General features: G+C 35.6%; 2 protein-coding genes across 2 annotated transcripts in view; one reads left to right on the forward strand and one right to left on the reverse strand.

Moving 5' to 3' along the window:
• LOC109830932 lies at positions 2,730 to 3,434 on the forward strand. Its single transcript, XM_020398286.1, has one exon. It carries the CDS (start codon positions 2,730 to 2,732, stop codon positions 3,432 to 3,434), a length of 705 nt encoding a protein of 234 aa, XP_020253875.1.
• Positions 15,392 to 18,989, reverse strand: part of LOC109830508 (26S proteasome non-ATPase regulatory subunit 6) — a 9,961-nt gene continuing 6,363 nt past the window's right edge. Inside the window, exons 6-8 of the mRNA XM_020397776.1 lie at positions 18,836 to 18,949; positions 16,370 to 16,538; positions 15,392 to 15,845 (exon numbers count right to left, since the gene is read on the reverse strand). Coding sequence (XP_020253365.1) covers positions 15,668 to 15,845; positions 16,370 to 16,538; positions 18,836 to 18,949 — 461 coding nt within the window. The 3' untranslated portion in view covers positions 15,392 to 15,667. The remainder of the gene's footprint in view (positions 15,846 to 16,369; positions 16,539 to 18,835; positions 18,950 to 18,989) is intronic.

The raw sequence follows: 18,989 nt of genomic DNA on the forward strand, positions 1-18,989 counted from the left end.
TTTGCTTTTATATGTTGACGATATGCTTATTGCTTCCAGGAATTCTTCGGCTATTCGAAAGTTGAAAGATGAGCTGTCATCCGAGTTTGAGATGAAGGATCTTAGAGAGGCAAAGAAGATATTGGGTATGGAGATCGAGAGAGACAGGGTGAAAGGGAGTTTGAAACTTACACAGAAGAGCTACTTGCAGAAGATGTTGAAGAAATTCATCTTTGACGACAATGCAAAAGCAGTTAGCACACCATTGGCTCCCCACTTCAAGCTTTCAGTGTTGATGTTACCTGTTTTAGTTGAGGACAGAGATTATATGTCTAAGGTCCCATATGCCAGTGCAGTAGGTAGCTTGATGTATGCGATGGTGTGTACGAGGCCAGATTTGTCACAGGCCGTGAGCATGGTATCGAGATACATGTACGACCCCGGGAAGGGTCATTGGGAGGCCGTGAAGTGGATTCTACGGTATGTTCGAGGCACCGTGGATGTTGGTTTAGTATTCCAGAAGGATGAGAAGAATGGGCATGATTGTATTGAATATGTGGATTCAGATTATGCTGGAGATATTGACAAGTGCCGATCTACTTCAAGTTATGCTTTTACATTGGCAGGTACACCTGTATGTTGGCGATGCACGCTTCAGTTCACAGTGGCTCTCTCTACTATGGAGGTAGAGTATATGGCAGTAACTGAAGCTATTAAGGAGGCTTTATGGTTGCGTGGTTTATTGGAGGACTTAGGGATCGCTCAGGAGACCATTCGGGTATATTGTGATAGCATGTCGGTTATCTATTTGACGAAGAACCAAGTCTATCATGCGCGCATGAAGCACATCGACGTCAGATTCCACTTTGTACGTGACGTGCTGGATGATGGAGACGTCATATTAGAGAAGGTCCACACGAATGACAACCCTGCAGATATGTTGACCAAAGTTGTTTCAGGAGTGAAATTTGGTCATTATTTGAAGCTTTTGAACATCCTTCAGTGCTGAGGCCTTTGGAGGCCATTTGGGTGAACTACGTTCGGCTTGATTCCTTAGGCAAGAGGATACGTAGGCAGTCTTTCAGATGCAGCCGGTTTGATCAGTTGATTCAGATGGGGGGAGATCGCGTTTCAGCTCTAGATTAGTTCTCTGACTTGTTGAGGGACTATTGGATGATTTGGTGTCGGCTCAGTTTTGGTGGAAACATTCGCCGAACGTGCACGCAGACTTACTGGGATTCGGAGTTGATGACGGTCGACCGCCGCGGTCGACCGCAAACGTGCACGCAGACTTACTGGGATTCGGAGTTGATGGCGGTCGACCGCCGCGGTCGACCGCGAATGACTGTAAAGGATTTAGCTCTCGGGTTTGTGATTCGGTCGACCGTCGCGGTCGACCGTCGATGTTTTCTGGGCTGGGCTTCGGTTTTTTGACCCGATTCGTTTCTAAGTTATATATATCCCTAAACCTGATTTGTTAGGGTTATGCAAGGACGAATTTGAGCAGTCTTTGAGAGAGGATTATTGCATCCAATTGTGAGAGAGTTATGAGAGATCAAGAGCTTTGTTTTAGGGTTTGATCTGAGAGATTTGTAACTCTACTTGTATTCTCTGATTTCTAATAGTAAGAACTCCATCCCCCTTGCCTCGTGGACGTAGGCAACTTGCCGAACCACGTAAATTGTTTGTTCTTGCTGTGGTTGTGTTTACATATTAGTTGTGACTTAGTTCGAGTTATTGTTCGTGTTGCATAAGAAAAGCTTCCGCCGCGCACAACAATAACTTTATGCTCTAACATGTTTAGCAGGTTGCACAGTCATTTTTACAGATTTAAATTTGGCTTCTCGCAATGGTCAACAGTGCCTTCTTTTTCCTCCACTTAGCACATGATCGATGGATCTTAAATATAAGTTGCTCTGATACCTTTTTAAAATTCTTTTCGCTTGTACCAAACTATAAAGTTGCAATGAATACTGACATCGAAACATTTTCAATATTATAATGGTAGAGATTCCTTTATACTTAAGGACATACAGATTTTCATGTTGTGATATAAGTGGAATCTAAACTCTTATATGCATGGAGAATAACTACTTAGAGAGTGATGTTTGAGATTACTAATACTAGTGTCACAATCACTTAGGTATCAGACAAAAGTGTGTTTCTTCGAACTAAAAAAAAATTTTAATTGTTTTCTTTTGAGATTTAGCGTATACAATCGTGCAGTATGAAGTTGCTAAAATTACTATGTCAGCATCAAGTAGTATTTATATAGTTAGAATTAACATTTTAAATAACTTGGGGTCATTCTCAAAATGATATCAGACAAGTACTTGCACTCAGGTTAACCAAAGAAAAACAGAAAACTGCAGGCAACAAATATTACAATATCAAGTTGGTAGTTTAATTATGAATTTAACATGAAACCACCTATTTGGATGTGGGAGTGAGGGAGTTAGTTAACAATTTATTTGTAACTCTTCCCAAATATTGAAGATGTGTGTGTGTAAGAGTAGAACAAAGGAAACTTGAGAGACTTTTGAAAAGCTTCAGGTAATTACGATATATTATTCTGGACTCGAGGCTTATTCCTCAGAAAATATGGAGTCAGCTGACTTTACTATATGATGGGAGTCAATTAGGATAGTAATGAATATGTATTTAATATTTTTCAAAGGGTACCTACACATGCAATTAGATGAATGCAAAAAATCTCCGAAATGAATTGTTAAACAATAATAGCAAATTAGATGGTTCTAAAACAGCAAAGTATCTGGCAAATTCAAGTGAAGGTGAACAACTCATGGATGTGGAAACAACTTCTCAAGGTGAGAGATACTCTCATAAGTAAATTTGGGAATGTTTATAACTTGCATAATGCAATTAACAAATGCTGTTCTGGAGGCAAAATCATTATATCTTCTATCTACAAAGAAATAGCACAGCATTCTCCTAAAGTTCAATGGTCAGACACTGTCTGGGACAGTTGGAATTTCCCAAAGCACTCTTTTATTCTTTGGCTAGTTTTTCATGCAAAGCTATTAACTCAAGACAGATTATGTCATTTGGGAATTCTGGAAACAAATGTATGTGTATTATGTTCAAATCAGAGCAATGAAAACTGTCAGCATCTCCTATTTGAATGCCAATATTTTGTTGAGGTGTGGAACAACATGATGAACTGGCTGGATTACAAATGGAGGTCATGTAGATGGGAAAGTATCACTGACTGGTATAGCAACAGGCTAAGAGGGAAGGGGTTCATGAAGAAATTGAAGAGACTTGCTCTATCTGCTACAGTGTATGCAATTTGGACTGAGAGAAATTTGCGGATCTTCCAGCAAAAGTCTAGAGCTCCTGCAGTTCTTTTTCACAATATAAAGATCTCTATACTTTCAAAAATCTTGAATGACAATATACCTGGTTATATAAAAGAGGAAATTGTGAAATTGTAATTTTCTTTCTAATTGTTTCCCAGACTATGGTTCTGGATGCTTTGATGTACATAAATTTTTCATACTTGGGTGATGAATAAAATTTAAATTCATTGACAAAAAAAAAAAAAGCAAATTAGATGGTTTATTTTGTTCCTTCTTTGAAATGTTCCATGCCAGGTCTTCTAATCTGTATATAAACCCTTGTACATAATAGTACCGATGCGAGTTATTTTCTCCTCATTAATATTCATTCTCTAACATGGAGCAATCAATTTTGATCTAATATATTGCAAAAATTGTGAAGATCATCCTTTTCCCCCCTCTTTCCTCAAGTATTCTCTCCTCTAAATATACACGGCTTCTACACCTTTTTTTTTTTTTTGACACTTTTGACCCAAATACATGGAGGGAGCAATCAGAGTCTAATGTATGTGGATATCATACATACAAACCGACATCAATAATAATTCACCATAGCTGGCACTTATATTATATGCACATGCACAAGATTAATAACCCAACTTGCACTAATTTAGGCCTTCGTAGTATAGAATGATATGCAAGTCTTAAGTCTTCTTTCAGTTTGCTAGTCGTTGGGAAGAATAGTTCAGATTTCAAAGTCTTTCGCGCTTATCCTTCCATCAATATTGGTTAATTTCCTAACGATAAACTTTATCAAAAAAAAAAAGGAAAGAAAGAAAGAAAGAAAATCCTAAAAAAACAAATAAAACTGACTTTGACTTAATATTTATAAAAAAATTCTTGAATAATATAACATAGTTGGCAGCTAACCAAGAACTATCGGGAATAAAGCCTACAAAGAGGCTCTAGATACACACAACCCTCTAAAGAAAATCATATAGAGAAGAAACAGAATATGACATTTATTCCAGTACATATAGAATATTCTTATTGTACTGATACAATATTATATTTGCATTGACAGAATAGTCTGATTGCATTGATATTGTATAATAATTGACCGGCTTAAAAGTTGCGGAGACATGTCTCATGTTCCCTATTATTGGCATATCACATTTTTAAAGACCTCGTCCTCATGATGATTTCTAAGTTAACTATGAATATAATCTCAAAACAAATCAAACCATATGAATCTGTTAATATAAAAAGTGAGGTGCATTGAATTTCCCCATTTTGTGCTCCATGATTTGAGGTTGTTAAAGATGTTGTCTGTAATTAGATTATGTACGGCAAAAAGCTGTACATTCATGAGTATGGAGCCAATTGAGAATGATTTCTTCGTGATAGCACGCAAATGATTACAGCAAGAGAGTAGGAGGTCAACATTTGTTTATTTTACATGCATTCATCCATAAAATCAACATATTTCACATATAAAATTTGATGGTTGGTAATTAGGGATCAATGAATGGAGTCAGTAGTTTGAGGAGTTAGGGGGGAAGTAGAAGAAATTTTTTGAAATAAACTCATTCAAAATTTTAATCCCAAAAATCAACTGTATCCAAACTTATTTACCAAATTCAACTCACTTTCTCGTCACGTCAGTTTCGTGGCCAGAACGTGTGTCGTTTTAAAAAAATTACGGTCCTAATTAGTCAGGGTTACCAACCCGGACTAATTAGGTCCTCGCCCGTAGCCCTTTGGTGTTTAGGCAGCTAAACAAGCCGGGGTTCGAAACCCCGACTAATTTTGTGATTGCACAAAATGGTCGAGCTTGGAAACCCCGACCATTTCGATGCGCCAAATCGAAATGGTCGAGGTTCTCAACCCCGACCATTTAGCAGAGACTCACAACAACCCCCAATCCAAAAATGGGGGGAGGGACTAAGTCATGAAATAGCCGGGGTTGCCAACCCCGACTATTTCTGGTGGGTCCCCTCCCCCTTATATATACCGACTGAACCCATTTCATCGTCCAAATCGTAATTTTTCTCCTCTCCAACTCCGGTCTCTCTCGTTCAGCCACCTTTTTATTTCTCCCAACTCTATTTTGTGGTGGAAATTCGTCGTGAAAGTTTGCTTAATATCTCTAGGGTAATTTCTCTTCCTTCTCTCCTCTTTGAACATATAAAAATCTAGGGTTTTCTATCAAAATCCAAATTCTAGGGTTTGAAATTTATTATCAATCACTATATTTGTGGTGGTTCAAATGCTTTGTGTGTTGATAGTTGTAATTGAAATTAAACTTCTACGACATAGAATGCTCATTTCTAGGGTTTAGAATTTTTATTTTAGGGTTTAGGGTTTTTGATCAAAATTATATGAGATTATTCGCATCTTGGGTTTTACTCTTTTATTCAATATCCTAATAAAGTTTTTTATTTTTTTTTTTAAATTTAAACGACATAATCTTCTTTTGCATAGGTTGAACAATATGATTTTTATTGCTTGCTCTTATTATGGAAAAATTAATTATGGAATGAATAATATGCCAATGTACGTCGGAGGGGTAACAACGTCGTTAATGATCTCAGAATTATATAGTTATTGTGACTTGATTAAGGAATTACACTGAGTTATGGAAATTGACCCACGAGAGTACCGACTAAAAATAATATGCAATTGGCCCATAACTTTTGATAGAACGTCCGTAGTTGAGATCTCAGACGATCATCATATGAGTATTATATTTAATTTGAGCAGGTCGCAACCAACAGTAGAATTGTTTATTAAAAAGTTGCTATATAGTTCATGCTAAATATTTATACATCCAGGAGAATTCTCACGCATGTTAGATTTGGGAGTTGAGTCTGATGGTTTTCTTTCTTTTTCGAGTGAAATGAAGCATGTTAGGTCTCATGTTATGAGCCTACATCTTCTAATCTTGTTTTGATGATTACAAACAATTTCTAATATTATTTATCTAGTGTTTATATTTTCTTATTAGGTATTTTAAACAAACAATAAGTAAGAGGATGGATGGACTAGAGCTTTCACGATCATACCCATTGGAGGATGGAAGGAGATGGTGGAATGAAGCCTATGCATACTAGTCAAGATCTAAGTTCAAGCTTCTTCCATGTGTACCAAGACAAGCTACAATGAAGATCTATCAAGCTTTGGTAAATTAGTTTAAGGTTTATATAATGTGTGTTAATTCTATAAGCTCAATATTATACACACACAATTTTTTATATAATGTGTGTTAATTCTATAAGCTCAATATTATACACACACAATTTAATGGTTTATGTGTTTTATCCACAAAAGTTTTTACAAACAAATAGATATATAATACTTATTTGTTTTCTATGTGGATAAGTTGTTTTTGGTTTAGCTATATAGATACGAAACAATGTATATATTCTTTTTCACATTTATGTGTTTCATATTCTATTAAAATTATAAAATATTATGTTTATCGATTAAAAACTTATTTACACTATTTTTATATCTTGTATAAGTCTCTAAATCCATTCTAAAGTGTTTCAAAGTTTTGTTTAAGTCATTTTGGCAAAATCAAGTTTTTAACATGTTCATACTTATGTGATTTTGCAAAATGATGAGATTTCACTTTTGGGAGATGCTTTTTGAAAACCAGTTTTTATAGCATGTGTATTATCATGTCTACAATCATTTTTCAAAGTTTCATAATTTTTAGAATTTGTTTACTATTTTTAAAGGCGGTTTGAAAACCAGGTTTCTGCTTTAAACAGGCTGTATACTTGTTATCAGTCGACTGATCAGTCAACTAATAAAATTAGTCGACTGATCAGTCGACTGATGAAAGTGCCTGCAATCATTAAATAGTTTCTATTTTGTTTCGATCGACTGACCAGTCGACTGATGATCCATCAGTCGACTGACCAGTCGACTAATGATCCATCAGTTGACTGATAAAGATCGTCAGTCGACTAATGAGCTGGAAAATAAATACAACGGTCAGTTCATCAGTCGACTGATGCATCCCGTCAGTCGACTGACCAGCTCCAATGGCTATATTTTCAGCCTTTGCTATTTTCATTTTTGTTGGTTTTGCTTGGGTTTTGTGACTTGGTTTTTCTTCTTATATAAACCCCTATTGTTCTCATCAGAATTAAGTTTTGAAGAGGGTATTTTAACAAGAGTTTTAATTATTTAAAAGGTTGTTTTCTCAAGTTTAAGTTTGGTGCTTGAGTTTACAAAGAGGATGCTTGTATTTTTAATTGAGGAATTCATCCTTAATCTTCTTCAACCTCTTTGTGTTTATAGAAAAGTTTTTCTAACCCTTTTCTCTAGAAATTTTATTATTGATTTTCATATTATTACTATTGCTAGTTTGCTAATTGAGTTAGATTTTATTTATACTCATTTTATCACACACACCATATTTAAGCTTGTAGCATTTCATACATCATATATTAGGTTGTGGGTTTGTGATTTGTGAGACTGAGCTTAAATTGTGTTCTTATCTATTGTAGAGAACAAAATCTTATATTTGAGCCTTATTGTGAGAGTTCACCTTGTAATACACATTTACACCAAGAGGAGTGTGTGATAAGGACGTAGTCGATACCAAGATGAGTGGCGTCGATAGTAAAGCCTAGAGAGATATAGTAAAGCCGAGCACTTGAAGGAGGCGATATGTGAGGACCAACACTTGAGGTTATAGTTTGTGTATGTACATTGTGAGTGATTTGTAGAGTTTTCGGTGAGCTAGAAAACCAAGTGTGTAGAGAAGTTTTAGCTTCCAAACCTGGTGTGTCGATAGTGGACTTCTCCCCGAGAGTGGGGAGCGGAGACGTAGGACGGAAGGTTCGAACTCCGTGATCATATCATTGTGTTTGGATTGCTCTTTGTGTCCATTATTTGTTTATATTGCTTCTAATTTATTTTTTCCTTTGCATATATATCCTTGCATATAGCTTGTTGAATATCATCATTGTTAGGATATATTTGTTAATAATTTTTAATCGGCATTAATATCTAATAAGATGAGCAATAACCCTATTCACCCCCCCCCCCTACTTCTAATTTATTTTTTCCTTTGCATATATATCCTTGCATATAGCTTGTTGAATATCATCATTGTTAGGATATATTTGTTAATAATTTTTAATCGGCATTAATATCTAATAAGATGAGCAATAACCCTATTCCCCCCCCCCCCCTAGTGTACTTTCAAAGCAGACTCAATTTTAATTTCTAAGTGCACCTTCATTCGGGAGAACGTCAAATGTCATGAACAATATAGTCCCTTATGAAAATATGAGGTTGTTAAGAGGGGCAACAATTGACGAGGATGAAAGAAGCAACGACTCTGAATGTGAAGAGCAAGATAGTGCACCAATTGATACCATGCAATTTATAACTAAAGATGTTGAAAAGAATCCGGATTTGCCTGATGAGTCTTATGTTAATAATGAATATGTTGAGTACGAAGAAACACCCCCCGACGAGTTTGAAGATGATGAGTGGATTCGTTCTTCCACAGTACAAGATATGTTCGTTGGCCACGGTTCAACTCATAGAAGAGATGATGACGTCCCTTTCAGAGTTGGAGATTTATTCGAGATTAAGAACCAGTTGATTGATGCTATTCGTGATTGCTCAATCGAAAAGAATGTCAAATTCAAGCAAGTTAAAAGCAATCGCACAAGTTATGATGCAATCTGTTTTATAAATACACCGAAAGGTCAGGCCGAGGGAAATGAATCTGATTACGCATGTCCTTGGAAGTCATATGCATTTGCCAGAGAGAAACATAATGGGCATTTTAGAATCACAGAATACTATGGTGTTCACACATGTAGCAATCCGAAATTGGAGCAAAATCATAATGGTGCATCTGCCTCTTACATAACGCAGTTGATTATGCCAAAATTAAAGAAGAAGCTTGAACTAACTCCTGGTAATGTAATTGAGAGAGTGCTAGATACGAAGTTCAATAAAATATCATATAGTAAAGCATGGAATGCAAGGAGAATTGTGATGACCAAAATATTTGGTGATTGGAAGAAGTCTTACGCGACACTACCTCAATATCTTGATGCGATAAAAAGAAGCAATCATGGATCTGAATACAAACTCATAACCAAATAGATCAATCTGAGAGTTTATCAATTCACCTCTATAATTTGGGTATCTTGTCCTTCGATCGAGGGATTTAAATTTTATCGGCTGGTCTTAGCATTGATGGAACACACTTATATGATAAATATAAGGGTGTATTGCTTGTTGCTACAGGAGTAGATGCAGATAATGACTTATTTCCTTTGGCCTTCACAGTTGTGGAGGTCAAGAACAGTGAAAATTGAAGTGGTTTTTTCCTGCATTAAATTATATATTTTAATGTGTTGCCTCCTAGAAAAATTACTTTCATATTTGATAGGATGAAAGATATTCCTAAAACGTTGTACAGGAGATTTGGCTCTCATCACCATCACCACTATTGCTTAAGACACATTAGAGCTAACGTTAAAAAGAGTTTTGGTCAGAGACATTTACAAAACCTTCTTTGGTAAGTGGGTTGTACACCGAAAAATGTGTGTATGATCGGATACGGGATCAAATCAAGGCAACATTTCAAGCTGCACATGATTGGATTAAGAGTAGTTTGGGAAGTGAATATGTCAACTAGTGGGCACTAAGTAAAGTTGGAGGAAATCATTTTTGCATGATGACAACTAATTGTTCTGAAAGCTTCAACAGTGTACTTAAGGGGGATCGAGCAATGCCCATACAAGCATTGGTTGCGAGGATATTTTATAGACTCAATCACTATTTTGTCAAGCAACGAGAGAATGGAGCAAAGTGGGTGACGTATTTATCACCAAAAAAATAAAGAGATTGTAGGATCTCGTGTCATGTAGGCGAGATCAACGAATATTGTTAGATTTGCTATAGATGAATGGCAAGTTACAGACAAACATGGTCATAATTACACTGTCAATTTACGAGTGACACAATGTGCATGCACTTGTAACATACTATAATTGTAAAAATTACCATGTTCACATGTTATAGCGGTTACTTCTAAGAAATTTGGAGGTGCAAATACTTCGTATCACACATACGCTTCTGAGTGGTATCAATCAAGCTACTATAGAGATTCATACAAGCAGTATTTCTATCCCATTGTGGATAGTTGTTACTGTCCACCCTATAACTGGTCGCATGTGTTACCTCATGAATATAAGAGACAAGTCGGACGTTCGCGATTAGTGCACATAAAAGGTACGATAGATGAAGGACAGGAAGGAGCTCCAAAAAAAATAGGTGTGGATACTGCAGACAATCGGGCCATAATAGATCTCATTGTCCTACCAATCCAAATAGATAGCAATTAATTAGTACAATTTATTTAATTTATAATTTTATTCTATTTTCTTTGTAAGTCAATGCTATATATAAATTTTGTAATTTACTTTTAATTCTAATTTATCATACGTTATAATACTGACACATTTTATCTTCATATGTGCATATATTTACAGTATGGAGCCGAGTTCATTGACATATGAGGTCCTTTATGACCAAGATCGACATTGATCCGCGAAGATAGACCCTGGGGAGGTAAATTACATTTTTTATTATTTTTAATCATTTTAAATTTTCAATGTTCTTATTGTTATTGAACAGTTACACTATTTAATATATGTAGGCCCCGAGTATTACTATTGTTGATCATATTTGTGCACATTCGAGTTGGGATTTGACGTATCCACGGGTCTAATATTATGTTCGTCAGCAGGCTTTTTTGAATGTTCACAAATAAAATGTGTAAGACTTGATTGGCCTCTCTTGACGGCATTGATTGAATGATAGAGGCCCGAGACAAATACATTTCACATGCGTCAAGGAGAGTCGACGATTACTTTGCAGGATGTTGGGGTTTTACTTGGCCTTAAAGTGGATGGAGATGCTGTTACAGGTACCGATGACTTCAACTGGATATGAGTGTGTGAATGATTGATGGATCAAGCTCCTAATATGAAGGGTGGTAAGATCAAGCTCAAGTGGTTACGAAATAGTTATATGAATGTACCGATCAATGCAACTGATGAGATCGTCAAGAGTTATGCCCAAGCATGTATACACCATATGATCGGTATTGTTCTATTTTCGGATTCCACTAAGTATTCGGTGCATGTGAGATCGTTGCCACTTCTTGAGGATCTTGATGAGTGTGGAGAGTTATCCTGGGGGAGTGTAGTGTTAGCTTATCTCTATAGGGAGATAACAAAAGTGGCACTCATGCAAAATAAAGAATTAAAATGTTGTCTCACTTTGTTGCAAATATGGTCATGAGAGCGATAACATTTAGGAACACCAAATTTGAGGGAGACCCGCGCTCTCGATGGCCAGATTCCATTAAAATGTAGGTATATTAGTTTATAATAGATATGATTACATGTAATTTTATACATTTATTTCAATCTGTACTAACTCTTTGTATAGCAAATAGATGGAATGTTTCCAGATCTTGGCAAACCTCCCCAAAGGGTCACAAAAACTTTTACAGGAACGAGCTTGATCAAATGGAGGATGAACAAGTATAAAATCATAATATCTAAATATATTCAATCAATACATTATGTGTTACTGATATGTAAATTTACATAATCTTCTTTATAGGTCAAGTGGATGCTCTATGAACTAGTTTTAGCTTCACTACCAGATATTTGTAGAGAATGTGAAGATATATGGCGTGTTCGAGTACCAATTATATGGTTTGAGATTGTCGAAATGCACGTGTCTGGCCGTGTGCTCTGACAATTTGGATTAAAACAACATATTCCAAATCATGTAGAAAGAATAGAACGAAATCCCCGAAAAGGAGCACAACATGCAAATTGGGAGATAATTCATTATGCTTACATTAAGAATTGGGAGTTGAGGGAGGATGTTGTAATGATAGAGAGGGCTGACGCACCAGAACTAGATGTGTACTTACAGTGGTATTAAGGGAATACTCGTCAATGGATATTTCGGGAGAACAAAGCACCTAAGAAGTACATATCGAGAGGTCCAATTGAGAGAGAGTTGGGAAGTGTATAGGAAAAATATACAATTATTTTGTGATTATTATTTTATTATCATCCACTTGCTAATAATCCTCTTTCGCTTTTTATCTTATAGATACAAGAACTCGATGAGGCTACTTCTATTGCACATGATGCATTGAGAACAACTACCGAGCCAGGGGCGAGGAACGCGTTTGTTCGCATCATAGGAAAGATTTAGTCCGCTCTTAGAATGATGCGTAATGGAATCGTGATGGACGTGAGGAACGACTCATAGGGTACGAGCGTCGACGGGTTCGACGACAAACGAGAGTAGGCTTAAGTCATGCACATGATGAAGCTGGAGGCTCACAACAAGCTCAAGTCGGATGTTCATAGCAGGTTCAAGTCGGCAAGGATGTCATGCACTCACAAGTTCACACACAACCGGACGTTGAGATCATCCAAGCTCATGTTGAAGGTGAACGGGGAAGGGGGAGAGGAAGAAGAGGCAGAGGGAGAGGGAGAGGGAGAGGGAGAGGAAATGGAGTTCTAAATATTTGTTAAATTTTAGTATACTTCATACGATGTTTATGTTTGAAATGCTATGATGTTTATGTTTGAAATGCTACTGTGACTTGATTATTGTTGGACTTTTAGTAAGTGAATTAAATGTTATATTTTTGTTAAAGATTTGTTATAGATGTAATAATTATATAAAGATATGTGTTCATTTGTGTTTGAAATAGATTATGGATTGATAAATGTGTAGCAAGAGAGTTGGTGTTAAACTTGTGGATTGATACGTGTTAACAGGAGATGAGATCTTCCAGCAAAGTGTGGGCTGAAGGGTCTCTGCCAAATGGTCGGGGTTGGAAACCCCAACCATTTCGTGCACAACGTGGTCCTAACCCCGAGCATTTTTATGTAGGGCGGCCTGGGCTCTGCTAAATGGTCGGGGTTGGGAACCACGACCATTTCGACTTGGCGCTTCGAAATGGTCAGGGTTTTCAACCCCGACTATTTTATGCAATGTTTAGTTTAGTAGCCTAACCACGAGAGAGCTGCGGGCGAGGTCCTAAATGGTCGAGGTTGCCAACCCCGACTAATTAGCACCGCGATTTTTTTTAAAACAACTCACTTTCTGGCCACAAAGTTGACGTGGTGAGAAAATGGGTCGTTTTTGATAAATAAGTTTGGATACGGTTAATTTTTGGGATTAAAATTTTGAATAAGTTTATTTTCAAAATTTCTTCAGGGGAAGTATGCAAGAAAAGAGCTTGCAAATGACCTACGTCATTAAGTCCACATGGCAACCATCACCGCTTCGAACTCCTCTACGCAATTGATACGATACAAACAAAAATTTCATGCGTACTCGACATACGTCGCCTTTTAATTTGGAAATATGATTTTCGTTTTTCAATGATTAGGAATAAGAACACAACAGCTTAATATAATCATAGCCAGTTAGCATTGCTCACGTTGTTCATACTAACGAAAGGAGTAGTACAGATGTGTCCATTAATAGTAGGATTCAACTCTTGATTCATTGACAAAAATAACAAATTAAGGCATGGGGAAAATATGATTTTCTTTTTCAATGATTAGGAATAAGAACACAACAGCTTAATATAATCATAGCCAGTTAGCATTGCCTCACGTTGTTCATACTAACGAAAGGAGGAGTACAGATGTGTCCATTAATAGTAGGATTCAACTCTTGATTCATTGACAAAAATAACAAATTAAGGCAAAGCATTAAACACCCCGTGTGTCATAAAACCAACGGTCACTAGCTCGATAGTTCATCAACATTTCCAAATAAAGGAAGATGTATGCTAGCCCTTCAGCAAGATAAGACCTACAATTCATGATACGTTTGAAACAACAAATTGAAGACGGACAGATCTACAAATCTATGACACGAGAAAGCTTCTGGATCCGGTTAAGGAAGAAAGTCTCCTTGCTTGATGTAGCCTGATAAAGGGCGTTCTTGGTCAGGCCTGTTGGTCTCAGACACCACTGACTTTGTCGATCTTGCAGTGAAGCCTCCCGTGCTATGAAGCGAGACAGTTCACTGTGAGAAAGAATTTTTATGAGATCTGAATGTATGAGTGTCAATTTTGCCTAGCTCGCTACTAAAAGAGGGGTGGTAATAGTGCGAGCGTAATTGTAATACATAGTGAGAAAAAGAGAGAACAAATAAGCAGAAAACTGCTACAAACATCAATGAAAGCACAAAGAAAAAGAGACTTGTTGCAGCATTCATTGGGCGACTGCTTTGAGTTCTCACTATCAGATTATTTGCAAAGCTATTGTAGGCGTCTTATAGTCTCCTTGCTTGATGGTAGCCTGATAAAGGGCGTTCTTGGCGTCAGGCCTGTTGGTCTCAAGAACACTACTGACTTTGTCGATCTTGCAGTGAAGCCTCCCGGCTGCTATGAAGCGGGACAGTTCACTGTTGAGAAAGGAAATTTTTATGAGATCTGAATGTATGAGTGTCAATTTTGCCTAGCTCGCTACTAAAAGAGGGGTGGTAATAGTGCGAGCGTAATTGTAATACATAGTGAGAAAAAGAGAGAACAAATAAGCAGAAAACTGCTACAAACATCAAATGAAAGCACAAAGAAAAGAGACTTGTTGCAGCATTCATTGGGCGACTGCTTTGAGTTCTCACTCATCAGATTATGTTGCAAGCTATTGTAGGGTCTTATTTTCTCTTTGTTCTTCCTCATAATCCCCATCCACAGAACAAACATGAAAATAGGGCTACTTGCTTCCATGTCAAATCCTTACTGAGGAAGGTTATTGGCAAGTTACAAGGAAAATTCAAGGGCCTTCAAAATTGCACAATCATTTTAACTTTTCGGGTGTACGATTATGTGATGCTAATCTATTATCACTTGAGATGAAAAACATGGTGAATGAGAAATATAATCAGAATGTGTACTTATGAGAAATATAAGACCCTACAATAGCATGCGTACTCAATATACGTCGCCTTTTAATTTGGAAATATGATTTTCTTTTTTCAATGATTAGGAATAAGAACACAACAGCTTAATATAATCATAGCCAGTTAGCATTGCGCACGTTGTTCATAATAACGAAAGGAGGAGTACAGATGTGTCCATTAATAGTAGGATTCAACTCTTGATTCATCGACAAAAATAACAAATTAAGGCAAAGCATTAAACACCCTGTGTGTCATAAAACCAACGTCACTAGCTCGAATAGTTCATCAACATTTCCAAATAAAGAAAGATGTATGCTAGTCCCTTCAGCAAGATAAGACCTACAATTCATGATACGTTTGAAACAACAAATTGAAGACGGACAGATCTACAAATCTATGACACGAGAAAGCTTCTGGATCCGGTTAAGGAGGAAGTCTCCTTGCTTGATGATGGTAGCCTGATAAAGGGCGTTCTTGGCGTCAGGCCTGTTGGTCTCAAGAACACCACTGACTTTGTCGATCTTACAGTGAAGCCTCCCGGCTGCTATGAAGCGAGATAGTTCACTGTTGAGAAAGGAAATTTTTATGAGATCTGAATGTATGAGTGTCAATTTTGCCTAGCTCGCTACTAAAAAAGGGGTGGTAATAGTGCAAGCGTAATTGTAATACATAGTGAGAAAAAGAGAGAACAAATAAGCAGAAAACTGCTACAAACATCAAATGAAAGCACAAAGAAAAGAGACTTGTTGCAGCATTCATTGGGCGACTACTTTGAGTTCTCACTCATCAGATTATGTTGCAAGCTATTGTAGGGTCTTATTTTCTCTTTGTTCTTCCTCATAATCCCCATCCACAGAACAAACATGAAAATAGGGCTACTTGCTTCCATGTCAAATCCTTACTGAGGAAGGTTATTGGCAAGTTACAAGGAAAATTCAAGGGCCTTCAAAATTGCACAATCATTTTAACTTTCCGGGTGTACGATTATATGATGCTAATCTATTATCACTTGAGATGAAAAACATGGTGAATGAGAAATATAATCAGAATGTGTACTTATGAGAAATATAATCAGAATATATACTTACAGGTCAATGAAGTCAACAGTCACTCCAAATGCTGAGGCCATTGCATCCATAGTAACACTCTTGTAAGATTCAAGAAACTGAGAGTACACCACTGTTCGAACCTCCCTCATGTAATACCGGAAATGGGGTTGTAAATAGCGGTCTAATTTTATTTGCTCAGTCAAGCCAGCTGAGAAGTAATATAGTAGTTACCAAAAGTCAGTAGCGCGAGGTAAAGATTGACAATCATACTCCTTTTAAAAGTACCGAGTTCAAAAAAAAAATTCTATGGTCAATGTTGCTCTTCACTAATTTGAATATTTCATTTAAGTCTTAATCTATCCTAATAATAATTATATCTTATCCTAATCCTATATGAACTACCTATTCAACAACTTTTAAAAAATAAGGTTAATTGGGAGAAGTAATATATTAAGTGTTACTTAAAAAAAAGTATTATATGTCCACGGTATTAGTTTGTTAAGGTAAAAAACTAACATACCATAATATATGAAGTGTTACTAAAAAAATCAAAAAGTTTTAGAAATTACACAAAATACCCTCAAAGTTTAAAATTACACAAAACATTATTTCAAAACTTTAAACAACAAACATAAAATCTGAAAATTAACAGTAACCTCTGAAGAATTTAAAGTTTGCAACTAACACCCTTAACATTTCAAAAAATTTAGAAACACTCTCAAAAGTTCAAATAATAAAAAAGCACCCTGAAATTGTAAAATTTCAAAACTTGCAAACAACAAAAATGAATTCAGGAGAGTACCATCTGGCACCTCAAAATTTAAAATTTGGAAAAAAAATAACGTCATAGTTATAAAAATTGTAAAAAAACTCCTTCAAAAGTTAAAAATCACAAAAAATCTTAAATTTTCAAAACTTATAACCAGTACATATCAAATCTCAGCAGACCGATGAAAATTTAAATTTTATAAAAAACAACCTAAAGTTTCAATAATTACAAAAAACACTCAAGATTTCAAAATCACAAGAAATACCCTGATATTTGTAAACTTACCACCAACACATGAAACATGCAAATTACAAGTACCAAACTTAAAATTTAAAAATTAAAAAAAAAATATTCTCAAGGTTTCAAAATTTACAAAACACACCCACAAGAATTCAAAATCACAAAAAAACTAAAGTTTGAAAACTTAGCAAAGAAAAGAATTGTTCTTTGATATTCTTTCATTAACATATATAAATTTAACTTTCAATTTAAGATATACTATCCATTTTTAACATCTAAAAGTATTCTAATGTTATCAAAAAGATAAATGTAGAGAATGATTGATGTTAGCTCAATAAAAAAATAAAGGAATGAAAAGACACACTATTTTTGAATATTTATAAAATAGTTTATTATTTTTTGAGTAAATTATAAATCTTTAGAATGGATTTTCATGAACTTTTTTTAGTACTTTTGTATGCTTATATGGATGTTTTCCTCGTATAAAAGTGTACTAAGAGTTAGCATTAATATTTAGTTTATAATTTTTTTTTAAAAGTCTATCAAGGATTAGGAACAAACTCTATATTCTCTTTTGTGTCGTTTTAGCCTACTTTTAACCAATTATCTTGTCTTATTAGCTTTAATTATTCATCTTCCTTTTATAATGCTATTTTTTCAAGTGCTTTTCACTTTTGCAATACTGTACTTTCTCAGGTCAAGCTTAGTTCCATGCCGGTCTAAATAACATGATAATTCAAATTGGCTTCGGATTATATTTATTTCCTATCAATTCGATTATAAATATGAAAATTTAAATTGGTATAGCTCATTTAAATGAATATCATAGAAAATAAATAATCACAATGCTAAAGTCTAGAGACATAAAAGTGCAAAAATCATCAAAGTGGAACGAAGGAAAAAAAAGTTAGTAAGGAAATAAATTAAAAATATTTAATTATGGTATTTAACCAAACGCATGTGCATAAAACCTAGTATCAGTAAAAAATAGCAGTAGAAATTGTAGCCAATCGTATTGAATAAACTCAAAGCAATAACTTATGAAAATGGGCCAATCAGTATCCTAAAAAAGCTACATGGTTTCCTTGGTATCTAAACTGTAAACTAGTGCACAAATTTGGAATAAGCATAAGTTTAGAAAGCTAAATTTCACTAAAGAAATGGAATAAAAAAGACATGGATAAATAGTTGCAAGTATAGACACATCATACACATTAGAATTGCACTGAGAAATGTGCAAGGAAATGTAGAGAATACAAGAGTTTTGGGAGTAAATATAACGAAGAATCCGGAACCAAATACAGACAAAGAAACGAATAAAAAATAATGGTACAAGAAAAACTGAAGTTGGTGGTAAATGCCCGAAAAAGACAACTAGAAAGCTTAGAACATAGAGACGTCTACTTCCAAATAGCAATCAAGGAGCAGTCAAATACACAATAGACAGCGAACAATGCTTAAAAGACTGGCGTTCATCTTAAATTTTTAATACTTACAGAAAGCAGAAAAGAACGACTTGTACTGGCACCCGTAAAGAGAATTAAGGAATTCAGACAGATGAGGGATTTTGCCAATAACTGCAAGGATTTCTGGGGCATCAACCACCTGCCAACCATCAGACAAGGTTACTTCTGAATCTAAATATTTAAG

The sequence above is a fragment of the Asparagus officinalis genome, chromosome 2, assembly GCF_001876935.1.
Source record: "Asparagus officinalis chromosome 2, Aspof.V1, whole genome shotgun sequence".
Classification (NCBI taxonomy): domain Eukaryota; kingdom Viridiplantae; phylum Streptophyta; class Magnoliopsida; order Asparagales; family Asparagaceae; genus Asparagus; species Asparagus officinalis.